Here is a 25,582-nt window from a genome sequence, read left to right on the forward strand (position 1 = left end):
TCAATAATTAAAGTTCAAACATTTTCATCGTATTATATCGTGAAGTAGATAATAACAAAGTTGGTATCGTGCGCTATTTACGCCACACCAAAGTCGCCGAGAAGGTATCCCTTTCTCTCGACATAATCCCAAACTCCGTGGAACCACAAAGTAGGAATCATAAAATAATCCAACCCTAACCTACACATGAGCTCAGGCAGGGACACCCAGGCCAACAAAATGACAACTCGCACAACGACCAAGAACTGATGTTTTCTCTCCAAACAGCAAACTTAGAGGGATCTAGCACGCTCCAAAGCGGCTAGCATACGACCTCAGATCGACAACTAAGTCTGTTTGCGTTGGTAGAGCAGCAAATACGGTTCGTTACCCCCCAAAGCCTTTGCCAGAGTCGTAGCATTGTAATGCGAATCGTTAAAGCAACTCCAGCGACCATCGGGTCCACGAGCATCACAGGTGTAATGTCCGTAGTCGAGGCTACCAGAGTGCGAAACAGATGCTACAAGCTCGTACTCCATGGAGTCCTTGCTTCCACTAGGGTCGCGATAAGGACTGAGGTCGAGGGTATGGTCGATCGGAATAGCAAGCTTATCCTTTCTTCCATCGTAACCAAACCGTTTAAGCTGGACAAACAAGATATCCGGTGCGTGACTGATCGACTGTACTCGATGAACGTCCCCCGTTACCTTACACTTCTCGCACTTATAACCTTCAATAGTCTCATGCAAGTACTTATGCAAGTACGAAGACACAGAACCACCTCTGATACGCGGCTTGAGGGGTATGGATAAGGCTAGTTCATCTTGTAAGTCTCCCACAGAGACATTATTACAGTGAACGCATTTGATTCTGCTGCTCAAAACAAGCTGCATTATCGATTGCATACTAGCAACGCTCCTGAACAAACAAGGTCAGTAACACGTTCCTATATATGAACCAGAGGAAATAAGACTTACGACGCCTTGATCTGTTTCTCAATCTTTTCTAACATCCAGGTAATTTGCTCATGGGGATCACCTTGACCAGAGGGTCCAGGATACCACCCAAGACGCTTGCACTGAACCTCAAGTTTTCTCAGAATTGGTGTGATATCCTTGGAAGGAATATCAACGGCCCAATACTTTGAAGAGAGGAGGCTAAGAGAACAGGCCAAGCAATCTCTTTTGGGTATGTCGCCTAGTAATCTTTGTGAGCTAATGAACAACAAACCCTCGAACGGGGAATAGCTTACAAGTTTCCACAGGATGTTGGTCAATTAAGAAATTGAAGAACTTGGGAAGATGTAAAAGTCCTTGTAAAAGACTGTTTCTGTAGCATGCATATCCAGTGACATTGGAGAGCCCCCTCTGTGCATTTGATGGCATGCGTGTTGAGTCATTGCGTACTTTCGAGGCCTAAAAATATGAGAATTAGTATGAATAAATGAGTGATAGTTGATGAACATACCAAGTATCTTCGTTTTCTGAGCGAGTCACTGCGTGCCTTCTCCAATTCTTCTTTCGAAAGCTTTACAGCCGGCTTCGAAGTGGTAGCTTTCTTGGTAGCGACTTTCGAGACCTTGGCAGCAATTCGTCGTTTCTTTGGGGATTCACTCTGAGCAGCAATCCTTTCATCCTCATCATCTGGCCGCGATCTCTTTGAAGCGCCAATCTTGACAGTAATCTTTTCGTCTTTAACAACAGGATGGGGTCTCGATGATTCAACGCTTTTAACAGTGATCGTGTTGCTCTTTGCCTCGGAAGTTGTTTGCTTAAAAGGATTGAGTTGAGTAGTTATCTCATTTTTATCATCTGGGCGTGGTTTGTTCGGTAAGGAGACGGCTGGCTTCGAAGGAGCTGAGACTGCAGATGATGGAGGCGAGGGTAGTGGTATCTTTTGAGCAGCCGATGATGAAGATGAAGGTAGAGGCGTCCTTGATATAGCCGATATTGCGGATGAAGGGGGTGGAGAGGGAGGTAATTTCGAAGAGGTGGAAGGAATAGATGAGGAGATTATGTTGTCAGACCCCTTTACTGATAGGGAAGAAATAGATGGAGAAGTAGGTGTGTTGTCGGGATTCTTTGATGAAGATGAGGCGGCAAATGGGTTTTCTCGAGGAAAAACAGACGCCAATGAATGAGGAGTAGAAGTAGATAGCTCTACTGACAGAGGGGTATCGATTTTCTCGGGGTGAACAGTAGTTTCGGCGGCTTTCATTGGTGGCGGAGAGACAGATAATTTTCTCGGAGGTGAAACAGACGCCTTTGAGCTAGAATTGGATTTTGCTGCGGGATGCGAGCTAGAAGAATTGGTTGATGGTGGTGGAGAAACAGATGATTTCGAACTCGAATTAGAAGAAGAGGATGCTGATCTTGCGGGAGATGACGACTTCCTACAGCGTGCAGATCTTCTTCTATAATTCTTCGATTGAGCGAAGTATTGTGCGTACAGCTTGTTTTGACGTGGGTTCTTCATTAGGAATGACCTTGGGTTGTACTTGAATGCCCCCGTATAGTTGTATGCTGGCGTATTTGAAGAATCGAATGATGGAAATAGAGGTGTTTTGTACATCTTCATAACTTTAGTCGCCATTTTGAAGAAAATCTACCCTCTATTGTCTTCTTAGTCGGATCGGTGGGCGTAAAACGCGCTCAAAATGTTAGTTTTTACAATAGCGTATCTTGACAGCACTCTTATTGTCTTTCTCTTCCTCGACGCGAACGTGTATTGTGAACGACGACAATACGACTCGGTTGGCTAACCAAAGTTTGAAAGGACTCAGTTTCGATAATAAGTCTACCTTGTGCCGGCTATATATCTCTTCTGATATTGTGTTGATGTTCGATATTGTAGGTGAAAGTGAAATGGTTTCAAGTATGGGTTGTATCTTGCTTTCCACCTCAGCTTCCTCTTAAATTCGTAGTAAAAATCTGTGTGTATTGTAGAAGAAATTGGAGTTCTCGTTGGAACTTGATCGATGCCTTTAAACCGTTGAATTTCGAACTGTACATCGAGTTCGGGGCGTAGAAGTGTGTATCGTTCGTGGGACAGCTGCGACCGCCGTAGTTTGGTTGTGTAGTAGTTTTATCTTGTAGCGTACAAGATTTACTATGAAGAATTTCTGAATTGACTTCTTTGCAGTACAATCAGATGTATCGTTGTCGTTGTATTTGCATTCACGCCGGAGTGTGATGAACGTGTGGTTTGGATTTCAGAACATAAATTTTTTTCGAAAAAGCATCATCCACCAGTGATCCACATCACATACCCACTCGAGTCACTGGAGAAATCTGTGGATTGAGCGGCCGACTGCTCCGATTCTCCCAAGAGCCCGGATAAATTATTGCAAAAATGTGATGATTATCTTATCGAGCTTATCTAATCTGAATCTAATCCACTAACCTAACATCCCACCATCTTATCTTACTCATCCGACATCTCACATTGGATGTTTACTTCCCTGCTGCAAATTGCAAAAAGTGCTTCGTATATCATACAGTCGCATTCAACCATTTTTCCTTTAAAAAGCCCTTGTCTCACACAGCAGTGCTTGATCAGAGACAACAAAACCTTAAACTGACCTCTGGATTATCTTTCATTACTCATCACTGAGCTTACCTACCTCCAGAGAGAGGACCGATAAAAAAACTCTGCCCCTCATATACCAAAATTTACCCGGCGCATTACACAACCTTCACATCAAAATCTGATCACGAGATTCGGTATCCCTTTTTCGCCTGCAGGGAATATCTATATTACCCATCCTATCGACAAGGCCTTATGCACAATTAAAGAAATTGAAACATTGCAAAGGATTCTATGATACATACGCAGATTCAGGGGAACGAATAAACTATCGCTCATCTACCGAATCTATAAATACAAGGATGTTATACTTTTAATCACGTGTATGTACTAAATTAGTCTAGCTCAGATTAGCTAAGCCAGTGCCAATATCTTAACCCTTGGCACCATTCTAAATAATCATCTTTTAATTTATATACAAATCTTATAAATGGTAGCAGGTTTTATTTTGAATATCAAAATAGATCATTAGTTATTATATTAGATTGTTTTCTTTATTATATTGTGTATTCTATAATTAAATCTTTTGTTATACTTTTTTTAAATTACAAAAAAACATTTTATTTGTTGTATCTAAATATTATTATGAATCTAAATACATTTTGATAAAGTATTATATCTTTGAATAGTAATGCAAAATAGTTTTATTATTAAGTTAAAAACTTAATTTAATATAATTCTTTAAGAAATTATATCAAAAATAAGATTACTTAATTCTTTTTTTATTGAATATTCTAGAGCTTGAGATAAATTATTAGTTTAGTAATAAAATGCTATTATTTGAGTTTTATTAAATTTGAGTATAAATAATTAAATAACATTTGCTTTTTTACACAAATCTTTATTAAATAATTTTTTCCTTTTATTAAACAATTCTCAATAAATATCTAATATACTTACCAATTAATTTAATAATTATAATTAAATGATTAAAATAGTTTAAGATATTATTAATATTTTATTTATATTACAAATTGTAAAACAAGATTATTATTCTATAATATCTAGTATATCCCCTTCGATATAATCTATATTATTAAATAATATCATTGATAGCCCTCTATCAAACAAAATAAAGTCTTTAATTATAATCTTTTTTATAGAATAATTTTAATAATTATTATAAGTAATTCAAGCTTTTATACAATAGAATTCTTTACTAATAATTATCTTATATTTCCATCCTCAAGATTTAGATTATTTTAACCCGAATAATAAGACTAATATATTTATTGGAATAATGAATAATATTTTGATTTTTTATAATATATTCTTATTTATTACTTATATAAAAATTAAATTTTTAAATATTACTAAGGGATTATTTACTATTTATCTTATTATCTCCTAATTTAATTAATATCTATATAGAAAAATAGAGCTTTAATATATCAACAAAATATCCAATATAATATAAATTGAACTAAAGATTAATATTGAGAATTAATATATTAAATTAGAAATATACTTTTATATATTACTAAATATAATATTTAAGAAGTTAGAAAAGCTTAAATATATTATTGGAGATATATATTAATATAAAAATCCTGAAGAGTTTATTTAGAATATTATAATTTTTAGCTAGAATATAGATATTATTAAGTTTGAATATATTCAAATATTCATTATTTATTAATATTTAATTATAAAGCTTTATATTTATATATCTATTTCAATAATAGAGATAAATTTATTAATCTTTATAAAACAAATCGAATAAAAGAAGAACAATTAATTTAATATTTATCACCCCAATTTTATTAATAATCATTTATTTAGTTAATATAATAATAAGTGTTTTTCTTTTAATAAATTATAATATTAAAATAATTATAAACCTACCTACTCCTTCCTATCTTTTAAGAATTCCTTTAATTTTTATAAGAAATATAATATTAATAAAACAAAAAATGATATTAAACAAAATATATTTTTATTAAATAGGAAATTATATTAGAAGTAGAATTCCAAATAGGATTAGAAAATTAATAGAATAAGAATCTATAATATTAGAGAGAATAAAATAAAAAAAGTTGCTATTATAAATGAAATAGCAAAAGATTATAATAATTATATATATAATTAAATTTATTATTAAGAATTAAAAAATAACTATAAGAAGTTAAATACTAATTCTGATATTTATAATAAAAAAATGAATATATAGTATATTCACTTTATCCAAAATCCTATTCTAATATTATTCAAGTTTTTAAAAGTCAAAATATTAATTAATATAAGATTCAATAATGTATATTAAAATAATATTAAAAATTTTCAATTTAATAAAAAAAATCAGAAATTAAGATCTACCTCTTTAGATATTGATTTTAAATATAAATCAAATAATCTTATAATATTCCAAAATATCAAGATCAATAAAGTCAAATATTAATATTATAATTATCAAAAAATATTTTATATTAAAAATAAATTATATATCCATCTTAAAAATCAATATAGAAAATATAGATTAGCAAAATATTTAATAAAATCCAAAATTAATAATATTTTAAAAACCATTTTATCTTATCTTTTATAATTTATTAATTAATCTAAATAAAATATTACATTAATTAAACCTAAAAAACTATCCTTAATTCAATATCAATCTCAAATAATTTGTTTTATAACTAAAATAAATAAATCACTATTAAATTATATATTCAGGAGTTGAAAATACATTAAAATCAAAATATTATTGGGTAATCCTTAAAACAAAATATATATAATCTATCTTAATATAAATTATAATATAAGTTTAATTAATTGATTTTTCCTATTCGAAATATATTTTATTATAAAGATTTATATTATAAATAAAATTATAAATATTTGTAGTCTGAATTTCTAAAGATATAATATAAGTTAATTTATAAATTTGGATTTCTATCTATTAATAATTAATAATATTATAGCTTATTTTTATTATAAAATCTATATTATAAATATGCTAAATATCAAAATCCTATTAAATAATAATATTACTATCCCAGAAAAATAAATTATTAATTTAAATAATAGAATCTTAATTTTACTTTAATATATAGATTTATAAATTAAGATTATAATATAATTGAAGAAGATTAAAAGAAAAATTCTAGTTTATATTATAAATAAAATTATTATTCTATTTTATTCTCAAATATTTATATTAATTATGAATAAAAAGAATAATGAATTATTTTTTTTAGTTTATAATATAATCTATAAACCTTTGTAGCAAAGGAATTTCACATTCTTCTTATATCTAGTATCTAATAAGCTTAGTTTTATTATAATTGAAAACCCTATAAATAAGGAGATAGTAATTTATAAGAATCTAAAGCTCAGGAATATTATAAAATCTAATGCTTAAGTAATAATAATTATAAATAAGATTAATATTTATTATTTTATTCAAACACTAATTATTATATTTGAATTTAAAAAATGTTTTTTAGCTAAAGGATTATTTACAACTATAGTAGTTATAACCTTATAAATAGCTGATAATATAAATAATATTCTGGGCTATACAAACATAGTGAATTTAGAATTTATTAAATAAAAAATTATTTTATTAAATAAAATTACAATTTATAAAAATAAGATATAGAAATAATAACTAAAGGATTTAATAATGAGTAATTGTATAATTTAAAAAAATCGAAAAGGTTTTATAGATATATTAAAGAATAAAGAAATAAAAATCAATTTATGTGAAAATTAGAAAAAGAAATTCAGATTAAATAAGGTAAAGATTTATTTTATAAATTAAAAAGATTAGATTCTTATAAACAAAATTTATAATAAACTTTATAAACAAAATTGTTTTAAATGAATAATAAAATTAATCTCTTTTAGTTTTCTAATATTCTATATATGGAAGAAGGTAATTAACAAAAAAGGAATTATATTAAGAAAAGGTAGAATTATTATAAATATCTGTATATTAAATCAAATCGCCATTTCTAATATATATCCAATCCCTATATAAGTTAATATTATTATAGCTATAACTAAATATCTTTTTATATTTATTATTGATTATACTAGTTTTTTTTATTAATAATATATTAAAAAGAATTATCAAAAATACTTCATCATATTATCTCATTATAGTTAAGAGATATTTATTTATATAGTAATAAGGTTCAGAAATTTATTGGTTTATATTCAGAAATATATCGATACTATTCTTAGATTAAAAAGAGAGTTTGTAAAAACTTATATTGATAATATTATTATTTTTAATTATATATTTAAAAATTATTTAAAATATCTTTAATAGATTTTTCTATAATTAAAAAATATGAATATTATTTTAAATCCTAAAAAATACTTTTTAATTTATTCTTTTATTATATTATTTAATCAAAGGATAAATATATTTAGCCTTATATTAATAAAAGATAAACTCTTTATTATCTAAGCTTTAATTTTTCTTTAATTTTTGAAATAATTTAAATATTATTTCGATTTTATTAACTATTTATAATAATATATTCTATATTATACAAAATTATTAATAGTATTATAAAAAAGAAAAAGCAAGCTGATTTATTTATTGTATATTTATAATAAGAATATTATTATAAAGACTAAAAGAAAAAACTTGATAATAATTTTGAAATTCAAAAATATTATTATTGAAAAAAGGAATTTATTTAATAAATTGTAATTTATCCTCAAAAAATCTTCAATTTTATATTATTTTAATTCTAAAAAAGACTATATATTGATACAAATATATTCAAAGAAAAAATTGATAATATAATCTATTATTCTATAATTAATCCATTAACTCAGAAATCTATTATATTAATCATATTTCTCTCTTAATTTATTATATTTATTAAATCTAATTATTAATTAATTAAATTAGAAATTATAGGTTTATACTAAATAATTTCAAGAATTTAGTATTTAATCAAATTATTAAAATTTTTGACAATAATATATACAAATTATTTTATAAATATCTAGATTACCATTTAGATTTCTATAAATATATCTTTTTTAATTCAATTGAATCCTTATTATTTATAAAATTCTAAATATTTTTCCTAATTTTATCTCAAAATATAATATAAATTTAAATATTTTAATATTATACTAAATACCTTATTACAACTTTATATTACTAAAAAAAAAACAAATAAGTAAAAATCAATTTAGATAAAACAAAGTTATAATTATAGAATATTAGAAACTATAATCTATTCTATAATAATTCTATAAATTGAAGAGATTTGATTATAAAAATTTAAATAGGTATATATATTGGATCTATAATATACTAAGTTAATTAAATAGATTAAAGAAAATGAGAAATTAGGAGTTAATATTACAAAGCTATTTTTCAAAATGAAATAAGATATTCTATATATAAAATCTAATATAATATATTTATAAAAAAGATTAGTAATATTCATATCTCTAAAAAATAAAATATTCAATTATATATATAATCAATTAAAATATTCAGATTATAATCATATTTATAAAAGGGTTTCTTTCAATTTTTATATTTTTAATATATCTAAAAAGCTTTAATCTTTTCTTTATTATTATTATTAATATAAGATGTTATTAATCTCCTGATATTAGCCTTATAAATTATTACAATTTATTCTAATTCCTTCATATATCTTCTATATAATATCTATTGATTTCATCTTGGCTTTATTTAGATCAATATTGGATTTATTTGACTATACTTTATCAATCACAAATAAACTTTTTAAAATAATTACTTTAATTTCTAAAAAAAATATTTGAATTACAATTTAATAAAGAAATTCCCTAATTCAATATTTACTTCTAATATTATAAGAAATACTTTATATAATTATTTCTAATTGAAATAAAAAGTTTGTTTCTAAAATATAAAAAAGAATTATAAATTTATTGAACATTAAACTACTATTTAATATAACTTGATACCCATAAATAAATAAAAATAATAAATATATTAATCAAATAATAAAGATTGTTTTTTGATATTATTTTAACATTCTAAATAATAATTTGTAATAGCTAATAGTATTACCATATTTATCTATAGTTTTATCAAATTCTACATTTTAAGACACAAATATTACTATTATTATGGTAATATAAGGATTTAGGATTAAAGAGCTATTTGATATTATAATAAAAGTGATTATAAAGCTAACAAAGATATTGCTTTGAAGAGCTAAATCCAAATCTATAACAAAATGAATGATTAAGATATATCCAATAAAGCCTATAAATAATATTAAATATAAATCTATAATAATCAAAGTAATCAATATGATTAAATTCATAGTTATATTTATAAAATATTATTTTGATTAATAATATAAATCTATATTCTTTAAGATTAGGAATTATATTTCTTTATAATTATATCAAGAATATAATATACCTAGTATTATGAATAGAAATATAAAGATTGAATAATAGTTCATAAATTTATTTAAAGTTTTAGAAAAGATTGAATATCTAACTTATTGAATTAAGCTATCTAAATTTATAAAGATATATTTAATTATTAATATTATATATTTTGAATCTATACCAGATTTTATATAAAATCTTTTTTATTACTTTTTTATATAAGGGATTCTATAAAATCCTGAATTGATCCTAAAGAGAATTCTATAAAAACAAGTTTTATATAAAAAAGAAAAAGGAAAAATAAGCGAGTATTTAATTCAATATTTAGGAAAAAAAATAGAATAGAATTAATAAATATTAAATAAAAAAATCCCAATAAAATTAATTAGAACTTTTAATAAATAGATTTATATATACTTAAAAATAAAAATTAGAATTAGATATATTTTGCTTTAAGGCAAAGTATCTTTTTAATTGCAGTATTTGTTATACTTTTAATCATATGTATATATTAAATTAGTCTAGCTCAGATTAGCTAAGCTAGTGCCAATATCTTGGCCCTTGGCACCATTCTAAATAACCATCTTTTAATCCACACACAAACCTCACAAAGGACCTACCAAATTACTCCCTATATATCAACCCTTCAATCCAACTCTAGTCACGAGACCAGCCTTCTCACCCACGAAATCATGACTTCTCCACAACCAGAAGAAACCCACCCCAAAGTACCCAAACCCGCCTCAGCACCCGAATCCACACCCATAACCACACCCCCCGCCGCCCCCGAAACCTACGAAGAAACTAACGTTCACGAAGTCTACGAACAAATCGCTTCCCACTTCTCCTCCACCCGCTACAAAGCCTGGCCTATTGTAAAATCCTTCCTCCAAGGTCTCACACCTGGATCAATAGGCCTCGACGTCGGATGCGGCAACGGCAAATATCTCCTCGTAAACCCCAACGTCTTCATCGTCGGCTCCGATCGCTCTACAAATCTCGCAAAAATAGCTAGTTCCCACCAACCCCATTCGGCAATCGTAGCCGATACTTTAGCATTACCTCATCCAGAAGGTACTTTTGACTTCGCGATAAGTATAGCGGTCATTCATCATTTATCTACTCCAGATCGTCGTCATGAAGCCGTGCAATCCATCCTCGCTACTCTTTCCCCTTCAGGAAAAGCACTGATCTACGTCTGGGCCCTCGAACAATCTTCTTCTCGCCGGGGCTGGGACGAAACAAACCCTCAAGATGTGATGGTCCCTTGGGTAATGCGCACCGGCAAAAAAGTCGCGCCAGATGGAAGTATCACGCAACCAGCTTCCGAAAAAACTTTCCAACGCTACTACCATCTATATCGGGCCGGCGAACTAGAGGAGGACATCAAGAGTGTAGGCGGCACAGTACTAGAAAGTGGATATGAGAAGGACAATTGGTGGGCTATTTGCTCTCGAGGAGACTCACTTTTACCCCGAGCATCTGAACCCATAGTATGATATTGCTCGCACGGGATGACCACGGGAGATCAGCAGCAACTCGGGATCTGCCTGATAGTCATGCTGATTCATCTCGAATGTGCGCTGACGCGTCGTACTGCATATATACATGCAAAACCCATGATCGGCGTTGCTCTGGCCATAGAGAAGGTGACAGGACCCGAGTCGAGGAAGCGCCTGTGTAGTACAAGAGGGACCTGGAGGTCGATACCCACTTCTTCCAAGGTGGCAACCGAGATTAAAGTTCAGCCTGTTAGTATTAATCTATCATGAGAACTTGAGCACTGCACTATTACCCACTGGACCTGAAGGCTATATCCAGAACTGATACTCAACAAACATATTCGTGTGAGATAAATCAAAACATACATACGTAGATACACAAATCATAAAAGCAATTAGAAGAATTCAAAAGGGTTAAGATACAAAAAATCATAATACAATCTAGAAGGTATAGTTTCGAACACCATGCGTGCCTGCAAGCAATGCGTGCTACGCTACCCCATCTCAACCCCATTCCATCCCGCTCAACATAAATTCCAATTCATAAAGCCCTGATCCAAAGCCAAGGGATATTTTTTCAAAGCATCGCGCCATTCCAATATGCAAGGTCCATCCCCATATGCTCACTCTACCCATCCATTCCTTCCATACCCTACTTTACCCTAGAAGAAAAGAAAACAAGTGTAGAAACAGAAATTAACTTTTTCCTCAACGCCAATCGCATTTACACACGTTTCCATCCATCCATCCATCATCATATCATTGCACATAACAAACTTTCATCAGGCATCACGACGACTCTCATTGTCTCCTCCTAATACTATCCCGTGTCCCACCCTCCGGACTTCCCCTTCTCTTCCCATCGTTCCTCTGCCCCAACATGCCAATAGCCGGTAAGAGGGGTCCAGGGCCAGGACTCGGGTATCCACTCGAATAGCCACTCGAATGCCCGGGCATCGACATCGCATAAGCAGGCGTACTATACGGGCTCATACCTGTGGTCATTTCCGACAAACTAGGTAGATATCCTCCTCTACCCTGACCCATCATCATGCCACCACCGCCTCCAATAGCCGCCAAGGCCAGGCCATCTGTTGGGCTCGTGGGTGGTACTGATCTAGGTGTGCTTTCTCTCCTGGCGGCGATTGTACGAGTGGCTCCTACACCTCTTGGATTTGGATTTCCTTGTGCGGTGCCAGGTCTACTGTATCGAGAACCTCCAGATGCTGAATTCATCGTACTAGATGTGGATTGACTATATGAATGACCCCTGGCAGGCGAAGCTCTCGAACCAGAAGACGGAGCATCGAGAGTTACGCTTGAGAGAGAGAAGGGAACGACACCAGCACGTCTTGCCATGTCGTTTTCGCCGAGTTGCCAGTGCATGGCTTCTGCTGCTCGCCATGGAACTGCCATCTCTTCAGCCACTTTTGACCACATTTCTTGTTTGAATCTAGATAGTCATGTTAATAACATTATTATGAGCTTGTTATTTGAAAGAGTAATACCTTTCATAGAGTCTAGCGAGTTTGTTCTTTCGTTCTTCGTCCCATTCACTCCTACGTTCCAGATAGTTTTGATAATGTAACCGACAACTAATAGCACTTCGACCCGGTAGCCTCTTAGAGATATCTTCCCATTTCATCCCACTGCCTCTTAGATCAATGATTAAGGCATCTTCATCGGCCGACCATTTACTTTGCTTCTTAGCAGGAGATTCTGATGGATGAGCACCCATACTTCTTTTTCCGCCGGCTGCAGAAACGGCAGCAGCGTAGTTTGGTATTTCGGGTTGTGTGATTGATGATTGAACGGATGTAGATCTTGTTTGGTTTCTGTCGGGTGGTGATGTGGTCTGGGACTCATTAGAGTCCGGGTCCTTGAGGAGGAGGGAGATATCCACGGTGATGGTGTAGTCCCTGATACCGTCAAGGTCGACGGATGATCTGCGAAGAAGAGGTGCACGGTTTTTTTCTATGTTGATTTTCGAATTGTAGATCATCAAATTTGACACAAAGACTGGTGATTTGAGGCTTCTGTCGAGAATCGGCGCTGTACAATCAGAAAGAGTGGTATGTCGGTCGAAAGATAAAATGCTAAAGGAGATAGAGGTCTTTGATAGATGTGAGTATGTAGTGGCGTGAAACAGACTAGATTATTCTTTAAGACGTGGTAGCTTGGATTGTTCGAGAAAAACTATCTTGAGACGATTTGGACTATTTCTAACGGGAGGACCACGATCCTATTTCAGGCCTTCATAGTAGAGGAAAATGCGTGGCTCGCCTATAATTTGATGGCCATAAACCTGATTGGTAAAGATATATCATTGATGCAGCCAATCGCGGTAGATTGGATGGAAAATGGAAAAGAGCAGAAGCCAACGCCAACGGAAGAATACGTCAAGTTTGTTAATGAGCTTGTTAAAGACAAGGGCATTGTTCGAACTGATCCCCACAGGAAATAACTAGGTTGAATGTTGGACAGTCGGTCGGGAGCATGCGAGATGCAAATAGTCCTTAGTGGGGGGGTCCAAACCAGGGTATGCTAGTGTGGAGGAAGGCCGGCCACGAATTCATGCATGAACATGAACATGAGCATAGTAATACTTTTAGAAATTTTGCATTCTAGTGCTTCCATTGTTAAAGTTATGGAAGAACAGTTGAAACCTGGGAGCTGGCGCTTGAAACTGATTTATACTCCTTCAACCCCTCAAAGCTGTTTTAGACACATGTCTGTGCGTAATCGTGATCAAACTTGACTTTGATTGTAATTATCTGCATTTCACCAATTTCATAGTAGGGTGAGGGTTTGGAATGCCACAATAATGAAAAGGCTCATGATTTGATATGGATTGCTTGTCGTCGCCTCAATCGGCCAACCACTGTAGATCCAAGATTGACGTCTGAAAAGAAGGAATTGGCGGTCTGGTTTGCAAGGGTAGTGTGAGCTTTGCTTCAAGGATTATAATGTATGATCTTCATGGCTTGCAGCGCCTCTAAGTCCTCGATGAACCACGATCTTCCGTGGGGCAAGCAAGCCGAAAAGACCGAAGAAATCTGTCAAGCCACACAGAATAAATCTCCCTTTATTTGGGTCGCTGGTGGCTGAAAATAAAGCTTACGCGACCGTTTAGGTCGGCTATGCCTCATCCAAAGTCCAAACCCTTGATGCCTAATGAAGAGGAGTGTATTGCGTTGTTCTATTCTGCGTTTGTTTCTGTCGGTAGCCATTACAATGAGCGCAGTCACATACCAGTCCTTTTCTTCTAGCACACCTTCGGATACCAACATCTGGCGGTGTAAATTCATGTTGTCATGTGAGACGGCGCCATAATCGTGTAGACGGTTTGAGTCAGTAGAGCTTTTTTCAGAACTTTCGGAAACATGGTATCCATGAACACAGCCCAAAGCTTAAATGACTAACTCTCAAATGGCATATACGGGGGGCACTCAAAGCTTTCTGCAGTTCGCCTTCAGCCCTGATAATCCCATCCGGGAGGATTGGGGGCGGTGAATGCCCAGTTCACGCTTTGAGCTATCGTCTTAGCCTCAAAAAATAGAAACTTGTCAGATCAGACGAGAGCACCAGATAATTCCTGTCGCACGGCCTTGGAAAATAGCGCCTCAAGCACCCTCGCCCAATTGCGTGCATTAGCATGCTAGCAACACTTGACAACAATAGTATAGCTGTGCTGTCATTGTTGATTGCGGTGTCTCAGGTAGGATACATATTCTGCAGATATCCGTCGACATGTAGCTGTGCCCGTTTGTTTCCATTTACAATGGTCATTGTTGTAGGAAAGGAGTCTTCTGCAGCCATTAAAGCCTGAGTAAGGCGGCTGTCAAATTAGTACATGACTGTTTTGTTAATTGCCTCATGCACAAGTATAGGTGGATTTAAGCGTAACTCGGTTTGCTGCCGATGTTATGCCATGAAAGCATGATCTCATCGTGAGTTCTCTAGCCGTCGGTGTAGAAATTCCAAGATGGGAAGCTTAGTAATGCAGCTATCGTGTTTATCGCTCCCTCGTCCCGAATCAAATGTAGTCCGATCATTGTGGGGGTAGATCTTGCGAACCACCAAACCAAAGTCAAAAAGTACGTACCTACTGCGTAGCTTATTAACTTGGTTTGATAGGTATTCAAAGATGCAAAGATGCAAGTCGCGTGGCACTTCGGTGAGTGGCGTATCCTGTACAGGGCAGGGCTATAGAAAAGAACTCGTCTCAGAAAAGACCAAACCCATGTCTGTTTGAGCGGTGTAGTATGCTATGCAATCCCAGAGAAGAACAATAGCACTAACTATAGTCATTTTGACAGGAATAATCGCGCCGAGAAGAGTTCGAGGATCACCTCTCATTCCAATTCAATGTAGGGCTTAGAATTATTCATGCTGAGTTCCGGTATCTTTTTTGAGGTTTGCCCAATGGCGTAGAAGACATTGATACAAGTCAACAAGTCAACAAGTTAACAAACCAACAAACCAACAACCAGACTGCAAACGAAAGTTAGCCAGCCAATTTGGACAAGAACTGTTAGAGATCTCCGCCCGATCCTCTTTTTTTTTTGTTCTTCTTCACACATCTCATCATGTTTGAGCCTTGCGACAAGACAAACCATAATCCATAATCCACGATCCATAAATGGGTCAGAGACTCAGATACTTCATCCTGCTATACTGTAATGAGTTAAGCCAGCGATCGACTGAAGGTTAACGTCCCTTTGAAACTTCTAAAGCATTGACCTTTTCAATCTATTGGTTGGGGGATTTGAAGAAAGTGCTCACTCTGTGTTGAAAGAATGGAGGATGTATCAAATGATGAAATGATGAAATGGGTTGTGGATGAAGCTTCAAAAATAGAGATGCTGTAATAAACATGTTCTAATTTTAATCAAATTTCTCTCTTTCTCAAGGGATGATGATGGTAAAGGAAGAAATTAGAGGAAGAAGAAAAAAGAACAAATTTTTCTTTCACATCGCATTAATTTTGATTGACGGATGGTGATATGCGTGCGTGCGATAGAAATAGATAGACGGACATGGTAGTTGATTTGACTCTGTGTGAAAATAACCAGGTACACCAGACCAGCCAGTACCTATAGATGAAGAGAACAGAATCAACAGACAGACAGATGCTTCCCTCGTGCCCACCTTGTGTGGTTACAGTTGGTGTATGCATCCAGCATGCCATTATATGCCATCGTATGGTCTCATTGGTCTGCTCTCTGCTCTCTGCTCTCTGCTACTCTCTCCTACTCCCTTCTCTATCCAGTATGGACGTTGACAATACCTTTCAACGATATATGTTGAACGCTCCTCCCTTATTTCGTGTTCGTGTTACATATATTGGTGCTCTGTACCACCACCCAGCATGCCAGTGTCCTAATATGGATTTGAAATTGTCACTTGTCACTTGTAGCTTCCCATATGGATGGGGCATTAAAGAAAGAACTGTGCCTGATAGATTTTGAAGTATTTGAAATAACCTTGGAATCTTGGAATCTTGGAATCTTGGAATCTTGGAACACCTGCACACTTTGTTTTAACAATATTATTATTATTCCCTACCCATTCTGTATGAATATTCGGGGCTGTGTCACGTGTGGCAACCAGACCAGTTTTTCTATGGGTCGACAACAACAACTTGATGTATCATGGATGAACGCTTCACTCGCTCCTTTTTGACCCATAATCATCCTACGTCTACCAAGAAAAGTACATTGACACCTCATCTGTCTCCATAATCCAACTTTCAGATTCCCCATCCAGCTCTGCATTGCAATTTGAACCCCCCATCGAACCTTCTCTCATCGGATAATTTAGAATTGTATACGAGAATAAACGGCAGTTGTCCCTCCCACCTTCAAAGTTCAAAACAGAACCTGGTAACAACAACCTGGTCATCTTACGCCTGGCAAACTGCAGAGATCCGTCAACCAGGATAGATTTCTATTTCAAGAATCATAAGGCATAGAAGAGGCAAAGAAAAAACTAAAACGTCCATACTATTCCATACCTACTCTCGTGTGGAACATTTCAAATACACATCCATACCTTCCACCCCTTCCACCCCTTCCACCCCTTTATCGATAAGGAAACCCCATTGGAGCATCATCCCATTCGCAATTAACATCAACCTTGAGCTTTCTCGCAGATTTATTGATTGTGTAGCCGGAACTTTTTCCCTTGTCGCCTTATATCGGAAAATTTCAACCATCAAAGCCTCATCCGTTACGCCTTGCATTCCTTCCAACGTCAACAACCATGAGTGGTATGCAAACAGCAGGGGATATCCCCATGATTGTTAAGTCAGAGAACTCTGGATCAGAGCGTCGTATTACTCCATCTTGGTCCATTACTCAACTGAAATCAAAACTGGTACCCGTGACCGGTATCCCTTCCTCAGATCAAAAACTCACTTTGTGGATCAACAATCAACAATCCGTCGAGATCCAAGCTCTGGACGAAGAGAATACACAATTGACAAACTTTCCTCTGGCACCACACGCCGTTATTCACGTGAGTTCGGAAAATTCTTTAGCTTCGTAACGCGAAACATGTCGTGGTACTCTAAGACCTTATCGTTCTGCAAGGCTGCCTGTCTACCTCGATCCCACGGATGCTATTTTCTACTCGATATGAGACTTGATCTTCGGTATCGTATCCATACTAGACAAGGTTTTCATTTCAGCATCATATGATAGTTCATGCCGATGTTTACCGGGTTGCCCCAATAGTTCATTCCATGATACTTGGGCCATTGAGATGATAAATCTTAAATTATAGTCTACTCACCTCGCTGATGTTGCTTTGTGTGGATTAGTTTCCTGCCCTACAGCTAGGCCAAGTGTTCCATATTGCTTAGAGTGGAGTGTTTTGTCACGGACACGACAAGTTTTGTTCGTTGTCCATGAACTATTTGCCGCAGTCTGAGCTCCATCAAGTGGATATATTATTGCATTATTGTTAGTCTCACTCTGAGTCGCGGTGTGCTGTATCCCAAAACTTTACAGGCACCTGATACTTGCAAGCACAAACCTACTGTTCTCCATTGTTAAGTTTGGCAATCATCTTTGGAGGACACGTATCATTTTATGTCTTTCCCACCGGGTTCTCCCAACAAATTTATGTAGCGACACTTCCGTCAATTAGGCTTGGCTATTTATCAACATGCTAACACAACTTTTCCCAGGTAACTGATACTCGCGCTCCTGGTCTTCGTGAAAATTATACCGATGTCTCTGCAGTCGAGAAATACACCCTTCCCGTAGAATCCTACGAGAAACGCACCGACAGTGTTCTTGCGTGGAAAAAGAATGAAAAGCTCGGACGATTCAACCCAGATGCTCCAACTCTTCTCGATGCCAAACTTGCTGTCTACGATAATGAGATCAAAGCCAAAGGTATCTCTGTAGGAAAGAGATGTAGAGTCGGAGAAGATGATTCCAGAAGAGGTGAAGTGATGTATGTAGGTGACGTTGCAGAAATCCCTGGTGGGGCAGGAAAATGGATCGGAATTAAACTAGATGAACCTGTCGGAAAGAATGATGGCAGTATAGCTGGAAAGAGATATTGGGGTAAAGATGGCGATGGAAAATTTGGGGTCTTTGTTAGACCTGAGAGAGTGACAGTGGGAGACTTTCCAGTAATGGATGATTTCGAGGATATGGAGGAAATGTGAGAAAGCACGTAACTCATCTGCATTGGGATTGATCTTTTCGGGAAATCACCCCTTTTAGATAACTTTGAACGCGAGGCGATGCATATCGCATAAAATTGAAGTCTACATTCTCCCACATGGTATAAAATTTCTATTTCTATTGATTAGGGCGTGCATCGCACGTTTTCAAAGCCTGCCTTGTCGAAGATTCTTTTTCTTCTTTTATGCCCTTTCATCCTCCCCCTTTATTCCCCAATCCACTCCTGGAAAAGAACGAACACACCTCCCTCACCCAACATCAGAGAACCCATTATAAAACACAAATATAACAGATAAATATACATTGTTTCTACCTAACCATACAATGTAGCTCATACAGAAAATTCCTAGACAACTCTCCCTCTACACAAAGCCCCTTTGCAAAATCCTCAACATGATGATCTCCTCGCAGACTTAAACCTTATCTATCACCCCTCTCGTCAAAAGTAAAACCGACAGATTCATTAAGCACGTCAATTTCCCAATCTTCTTGATCAACACACTCACTGTCTCTATATTCGTTCGTATTCTTTTTCGTATTGGGTAGCTTGTGGTATTCATACTAATCTTGGAACTGTGATTCACGTATGTATATGTATATACCTACAGATACGAATACATATACGCAAAACTACACATCTCATCATCTCCCTCGCCAGTATGGTCTACTATCATGATACATAGTCCGGATGTCGTAGAATGAGTGTACTTTCTCTCTCTAAAATACTCGTACTTTTATATCGTATCGTACCCATCTCAATCCGTTCTTTTGACACTCACCTCTTCACCATTTTTGATGATGACTCTACCTCTTGAGTCCTATCCTTTTGCTAATATTTCACAACCATTCACATTACACTTCCAACCCCTCGATATTATCCTCTCGCTTCTTGATGCGTGGCTAGGTGTTTATGGGTATTTGTATCAGATCAACTCTATATTTCTACTATACATGTTCTGATTTATCATATACCACTACATACACGCACATACATATACACGTCCGCCAAATCGAACTAAACCGAATACATTTATTTCCCCTATTCTATAAACCTATAGCTACGTCAAATCCCAATTCCAATCCCAATCTCAATCCTAGTATCCTGAGAGTAATTCGTCATATCATATCGTATCTATCCTCCCTAATTAGATCAACCAAGTGTCAGTATAATATATAAGAACAGCGATTGCGAGTTCATATATTGACAACGTCTCCATGACGTCGAGAATACTGCTGAATACTGGAGCTTGCGAGAAATGAGTTGAGGTGAATCTTTTCCGTGGGTATTTTTGAACTCGTTGTTTGTGTGATTGCTTTTCAACGTGCTTCTCGCATCTCTTTCGAAATTCACGTTTTTTTCCGCGTCCTCATAAATCTGATTTTATAATAGGCCTTAGGATTTTCTGTTCAAATTGGTTATGTGGAGGGGAATATTGATATATGAAATTGGAACACGAGTTTATATAATTCAGATTAAAGATCCAAGCCGAAGTAAGAAATTTCTTTTTACGTAGAAGTCATTCTGTTGTTCCTCTCCTCGTCCTCCTTCCGCTCTCTCTTCTCGATTCCTATTCCCCGTCTTTCCATTCCCACCCAACTGGACTAATTCACCCTCTTGAGACCGCCATCCCCTTTTTCAACATCCTCTTTATTTTTCTCCTCTCCCTCTCCTCTCCCTCTTCATTTCCCACTCCTCTATCGTGGCTCCTCTTCTCCACATCTTACACGCTTTCTGTCCCGCCCACTCTCTCTCCCCGGCCTCTTAATCTCCCCAGAACTCTCGTTGAGCTAGCTCCTTGGTCACCCAACTCCTCTAATACCAATCTATCATTCAAACCCTGCTCCTGTTTTCTCCTCTTTCCTATCTTTTCTCGTGAAACATCCGAACAACCAATTATATTTCGAGGATTTCTCATGTTGATGCAATCTGGAGAGCGGGTTGTGGTATCAGGAGATATGTAATTTGGCGGGCCAGTTTCTTGCGCCATTTCGATTCGGCCGGCTCAGCGAATTTGAGAGCTTCCTCCAAAGATTTCATAACGGCGTATGGGAGCAGATGGCCCATCGGCATGCATGTTTACAGATGATCTATTTGTTTTTACTTCCTCAAATGGATATTCGTTTGCGAATTCCGTAGCCCTGAAGTAGGACATAGATTCTTTATCCTCCGGCCACAACTTCACTATTGCATCTCTCTTCTAATCTCGCGAAGTATCAATATCATCTCCGCTTGTATGACCTTCATTTCCTGTGTTCTCCCCATTGCCCCTTTCACACCCGCACTAGCGAATGTATTTCTTGTCGACCTCTTCGCGTTTCCCCATCCACTATCAACTGATTTTGCCTTCCGATACCCACGCCTCTGCGTAGAAAGACGAGATATGTTGAGGAAGAGATCTCTGGTTCTAAATTATGGCAGACCAGCTTGGAGAATCAATGGTGGAGCAATGCGAGGATTGGTAAGCATTGGTATTAGATACTTAGAGCTGTAGGATATCAACCGTGAGTTGAATGGAGAAACGATAGTGGGATTGTGATATCTATGTTGAATGGTTAAATTGGCCATGTGCACACCAATTGTTTGGAATCCGGATGAGTCTGTATTGTCCCGTCGGACTTCTCGATCTAGTAGCTCCGATGATATTGCACACAGCGGGGGTTAACATAAGTGGCGGATATGGTGTAACGTTGACATATAAGATAAGATGGCGGGGTAATAATACCTATCGAGCCTATTTATGAACACCTGCATTGTGCCAGAATTGCTTCTTGTACGTCATCACCCATTATTTACTTCTTAAACTCCTTCACACCAGATTTCCGTTAAGTTCTTAACTTATCAACAATTCCATATTTGTTTATATACCTTTCCTCCTCATCGATTTCACGTGAACATAATCAATACAAACAACACCATGACGTCCAAACCATACGAAGTAAAATGGGGCATCCTAGCCACCGGCGGCATCGCAACCAGTACCTACTCTTCCCCCATCCCCAACAACCTCCAACTAACCACCCCCAGCCTTCTGCAAAGATATACTCTGCAACCCTGCCACGCGCGATGTCCACGACGTCAAACACACCATCATCGCCGCCGCCTCATCCTCCTCGGCCTCCCGCGCCGAAACATTTCTTAAAGAGATCAACGCGCCGCCCGGTATCAAAGCCTACGGCTCCTATCATGAACTCGTCGCCGATCCCAACATCGACGTTATCTACATCGCCACTCCGCATTCCCACCATTTCCAAAACGCCATGTTAGCCCTGCACGCCAACAAACACGTGCTGTGCGAAAAAGCTCTCACGGTCAATTCCTCGCAAGCGCGCAAACTGTTCGAGACAGCTAAAGCACGCAATCTATTTTTCATGGAAGCGGTCTGGACCCGCTACTTCCCGCTGAGCATTCAAATCCGGGAGTTGGTACGAAGTAAAGAAATCGGAGAGGTGCATCGCGTGTTTGCAGATCTGTCGATTGCAGAGGCAAATGAAGATGGCTCTCTTACTTTTCCCCTCGAAAACCGCATGGTGAATCCTGATTTGGCGGGTGGTGCACTCCTCGATTTGGGTATCTATGCTATCACATGGGTTTTTCAAATTCTGTACCACTGTCAATCCTGTCCCTCGACAGAGCGCGAAGTGCCCTCTGTTCTTTCCGCGGTGCAGAAATACGAGAAGACGGGCGTGGATGAACAAACGAGTATTATTCTACAGTTTCCCAGAAATAAAAGTGTGGGGATCGCTACGACGGGCATGAGAGTGGCGACGCAACCTGATGCGCACGGGGAGGCGAGTAAAGATGAAGCTCCGACGATTAGAATCCAGGGCACCAAGGGAGAAATCCAAGTTTTTGGTCCGGCGTATCGACCGTTGCGATACAAGGTTTTGAAAAATGCGAATGAGGCGGGACAGTTCAAGAGGGTGGATTGTGAGATTCCTCAGGACCCGGAGAGGGGGAATTGGGGACATGGGATGGCGTGGGAGGCAGATGAGGTGGGTAGGTGTTTGAGGGATGGGAAGAAGGAGAGTGAGGGCTTGGATTGGAGGGAGAGTGAGGCTATCATGAGGGTGATGGATGAGGTTCGAAGACAGGGAGGCTTGAAGTATAGTGAGGAGATTGAGTCGGATGTTTTTCATGAAAACAGTGCTTTGAATGGAAAAGCTTGATTTAGAAATATCAGCGATCGTATCATTGAATTTGAAACCCCGTCTAGAAAAATATATTTAAATTCATAATATAGTCTAAAGTTTATTCTTCCATTGCTCTAACTAGAAATAATGCTACCTCCCTACGGAAAGAATACTATACTACAAAATGCGATATCCTGTATACTTAAAACTATCAGAATAGTTCACCACCTCTACCACCACTGGTTTCCGCTATCCGCCGCCCGGGATCACAAGAGGAAAGTACAGAGAGCTTCGATCCGCCAAACTTCATCTGGAGAATGGGATTTTGTATAAAAAGAAAGGATGTCGTAGTTTCTATAGTGTTCCATTGTATATATTACAGACTGTACTCTAGATATGGAAAAGAATAGAGACAATTTTAGGTTAAAATGGAATCTGGATTGAAGACGAGGATGTGAAAGCGAGGGTAAGTGATTATGAAACACGGATAAATAGATGTTTCTAGTCGGCCGTTTATGAAAGCCGACTATTAGAGAAGATATATAAGGGATAGATAGATATATAGATAGATAGATGGAAATATATATGTATACATGTGTGTGTAATAACCTCATAGAAAGTAAAGCACAAAGGTAAACCCCTACCTTAAACACACCCTAGGAAACCTCTTCAAGCAACACTGAACAAGATCCATCAACGCAAATCTCTGCGCCATTCCCGCCACCCCCTCAATCAAAACAATAGCACAAAAGAAGGAAACCGGGTGCGTATCAGGCAGACGTCGCAGTACGGCCGGAGTGCACGATTCTCTCTCGATCAGTTTTAGCTGGTCGACGACCTTGGTAGCAAAGTCTTGATCGCGCAAGATCCAGTAAAGAATTTCTCTGCTGGTGGGAACCGTGGTGCGCGAGAAGAAATGCGGCCACGGTTTGCTCCCTGGAGATCCAGCTGCAGGCTGGGAAATCTCCTGCCAGAGGAATGTGTCGAGATACAATCTCAATTGCGAGATTCGAAAGTGTACTTTAAATGATGGAGAGTTCGTGTAGACAGAACAACGCTTGGGAGTCCGTTTCACCAAGGATTTAGGGATGGAAGAAACGATTGTGTTTCCATGTGTGTTAGCTAGCAGATTGATCTTTGTGAGAGATTCAAGGTCTCGCTCTCGTGCTTGACTGGGGAATTTTTCGAGGGAATTAGCAATGTTGGTTCGAGCAAGTCCGGAATCGAGAGAAGACTGGCGTTTATAGACGGCCAGTTGTACCGATTCATGGAGGTTCCCAAATGTGAAAGACGCGAAGACTGCAGTGGAAAGAACGTCAGGGCTGTACTCGAACTTTGGAAGTTTATGGGGGTTATTAAGCTCGAGTAGTGAAGCGAATGCATGTGTCAAGAGGGGGGTTGTCCAAAATGCGTTGTTCAAGTTTGATCGTTTCTCCGAGACCGGCAGTTGGAGCCATTATGTGATGGGATATGTCAATTTCTTCTAGTTGCACGGGCTCAGTGTTGGGACCTAGACCATTAATTGCATACACTTGCCGAATTTCTGTCACATCTACCCAAACATAAACTCCCTTCTTGGGAGCGACAGCTTGGGAATCAAAGGTGTCTTCATCTTGTTTTGCAGTATTGGCAGCCTGGTCAAGACCGTCAGGATCTGCGGATGAAGATGCTGGAGGGGATGGCTCGTGGATGAAGTATCGATTCGTCTCTTCCAGAACCCAAAATTTATCCTCGGTGGTGAGACCAGTCTTTGAAACCCACTTCTTTCTCTCTATGTTGCTGAAATAATCATCGTCTCTGGACTGTTCCGAGGTGAATGGGTAAGATGCGTTTGAGCACAACTTTACACAAAGAGAGCCTCGGTTCTCCAAACTCGACGCAGCTGTTTTCAAAAACAAACACTGCTCCAAGGATGTTGCAATTCTTACTAATACTGTTCCCACCGGAATATCGAGATTGTGTGTCTTCAACACCCCAAAGCCATTAAGGTCAATATTTCCTCCTTTTCTCCATTCATTCTGGAGTGAGTATCCCAGCAGGTGCTCAAATGGCACTGTCACTTCTGGTAACGATAATTTAGAGGATATCTGGAACGTCTTCGTGACCCGGCCTACCAGGCATCTTTGAAAATATGGCTCCTGTCTACCTCGGTCACCACATTCAAAATTAATCCAAGATGCATCCCCAATATCTCCCAAATATTTCAACCTAATCGAGCCCGTATGCTTGGACAACCCTCCTCGAATTTGAGCTCATAAATTAAAAGTTCAAGCTCGACAACTCCATTGATGAATCGACTTCGAATGACTGTATCAT

The 25,582-nt window shown here is 36.7% G+C and overlaps 8 protein-coding genes across 8 annotated transcripts; 3 read left to right on the plus strand and 5 right to left on the minus strand.

Annotated features, from left to right (window-relative positions):
• Window positions 1-3: 3 nt before the first annotated feature.
• EAE97_006122 (uncharacterized protein) lies at window positions 4-3,184 on the minus strand. Its single transcript, XM_038876635.1, has 4 exons — window positions 1,447-3,184; window positions 1,232-1,394; window positions 957-1,176; window positions 4-897 (listed from the first exon to the last, which is right to left on the minus strand). The coding sequence occupies exons 1-4, from the start codon at window positions 2,569-2,571 to the stop codon at window positions 327-329; spliced, it is 2,079 nt and encodes a 692-aa protein (XP_038732342.1). The 5' UTR covers window positions 2,572-3,184; the 3' UTR covers window positions 4-326.
• A 7,441-nt stretch (window positions 3,185-10,625) lies between these two features.
• Window positions 10,626-11,432, plus strand: EAE97_006123 (uncharacterized protein; the record flags this gene model as incomplete). The annotated part of the gene is made up of 1 exon (XM_038876636.1): window positions 10,626-11,432. One exon carries the CDS (start codon window positions 10,626-10,628, stop codon window positions 11,430-11,432), a length of 807 nt encoding a protein of 268 aa, XP_038732343.1.
• A 365-nt stretch (window positions 11,433-11,797) lies between these two features.
• EAE97_006124 (uncharacterized protein) lies at window positions 11,798-13,437 on the minus strand (the record flags this gene model as incomplete). Its single annotated transcript, XM_038876637.1, has 2 exons — window positions 11,798-12,888; window positions 12,944-13,437. The coding sequence occupies 2 exons, from the start codon at window positions 13,435-13,437 to the stop codon at window positions 12,237-12,239; spliced, it is 1,146 nt and encodes a 381-aa protein (XP_038732344.1). The 3' UTR covers window positions 11,798-12,236.
• Window positions 13,438-14,396: 959 nt separating this feature from the next.
• EAE97_006125 (uncharacterized protein) lies at window positions 14,397-14,743 on the minus strand (the record flags this gene model as incomplete). The annotated part of the gene is given in 2 exon segments (XM_038876638.1): window positions 14,397-14,539; window positions 14,557-14,743. The coding sequence occupies 2 exon segments, from the start codon at window positions 14,741-14,743 to the stop codon at window positions 14,397-14,399; spliced, it is 330 nt and encodes a 109-aa protein (XP_038732345.1).
• A 2,956-nt stretch (window positions 14,744-17,699) lies between these two features.
• Window positions 17,700-19,116, plus strand: EAE97_006126 (uncharacterized protein; the record flags this gene model as incomplete). The annotated part of the gene is made up of 2 exons (XM_038876639.1): window positions 17,700-17,954; window positions 18,628-19,116. The coding sequence occupies 2 exons, from the start codon at window positions 17,700-17,702 to the stop codon at window positions 19,114-19,116; spliced, it is 744 nt and encodes a 247-aa protein (XP_038732346.1).
• Window positions 19,117-20,856: 1,740 nt separating this feature from the next.
• Window positions 20,857-21,123, minus strand: EAE97_006127 (uncharacterized protein; the record flags this gene model as incomplete). The annotated part of the gene is made up of 1 exon (XM_038876640.1): window positions 20,857-21,123. The coding sequence occupies one exon, from the start codon at window positions 21,121-21,123 to the stop codon at window positions 20,857-20,859; it is 267 nt and encodes an 88-aa protein (XP_038732347.1).
• Window positions 21,124-22,050: 927 nt separating this feature from the next.
• Window positions 22,051-23,302, plus strand: EAE97_006128 (uncharacterized protein; the record flags this gene model as incomplete). The annotated part of the gene is made up of 2 exons (XM_038876641.1): window positions 22,051-22,111; window positions 22,161-23,302. The coding sequence occupies 2 exons, from the start codon at window positions 22,051-22,053 to the stop codon at window positions 23,300-23,302; spliced, it is 1,203 nt and encodes a 400-aa protein (XP_038732348.1).
• A 1,319-nt stretch (window positions 23,303-24,621) lies between these two features.
• EAE97_006129 (uncharacterized protein) lies at window positions 24,622-25,387 on the minus strand (the record flags this gene model as incomplete). Its single annotated transcript, XM_038876642.1, has 2 exons — window positions 24,622-25,319; window positions 25,381-25,387. 2 exons carry the CDS (start codon window positions 25,385-25,387, stop codon window positions 24,622-24,624), a joined length of 705 nt encoding a protein of 234 aa, XP_038732349.1.
• Between the last annotated feature and the right edge of the window lie 195 nt (window positions 25,388-25,582).

Source organism: Botrytis byssoidea (assembly GCF_014898295.1).
Source record: "Botrytis byssoidea strain MUCL 94 chromosome Unknown BBYS_011, whole genome shotgun sequence".
NCBI lineage: Eukaryota > Fungi > Ascomycota > Leotiomycetes > Helotiales > Sclerotiniaceae > Botrytis > Botrytis byssoidea.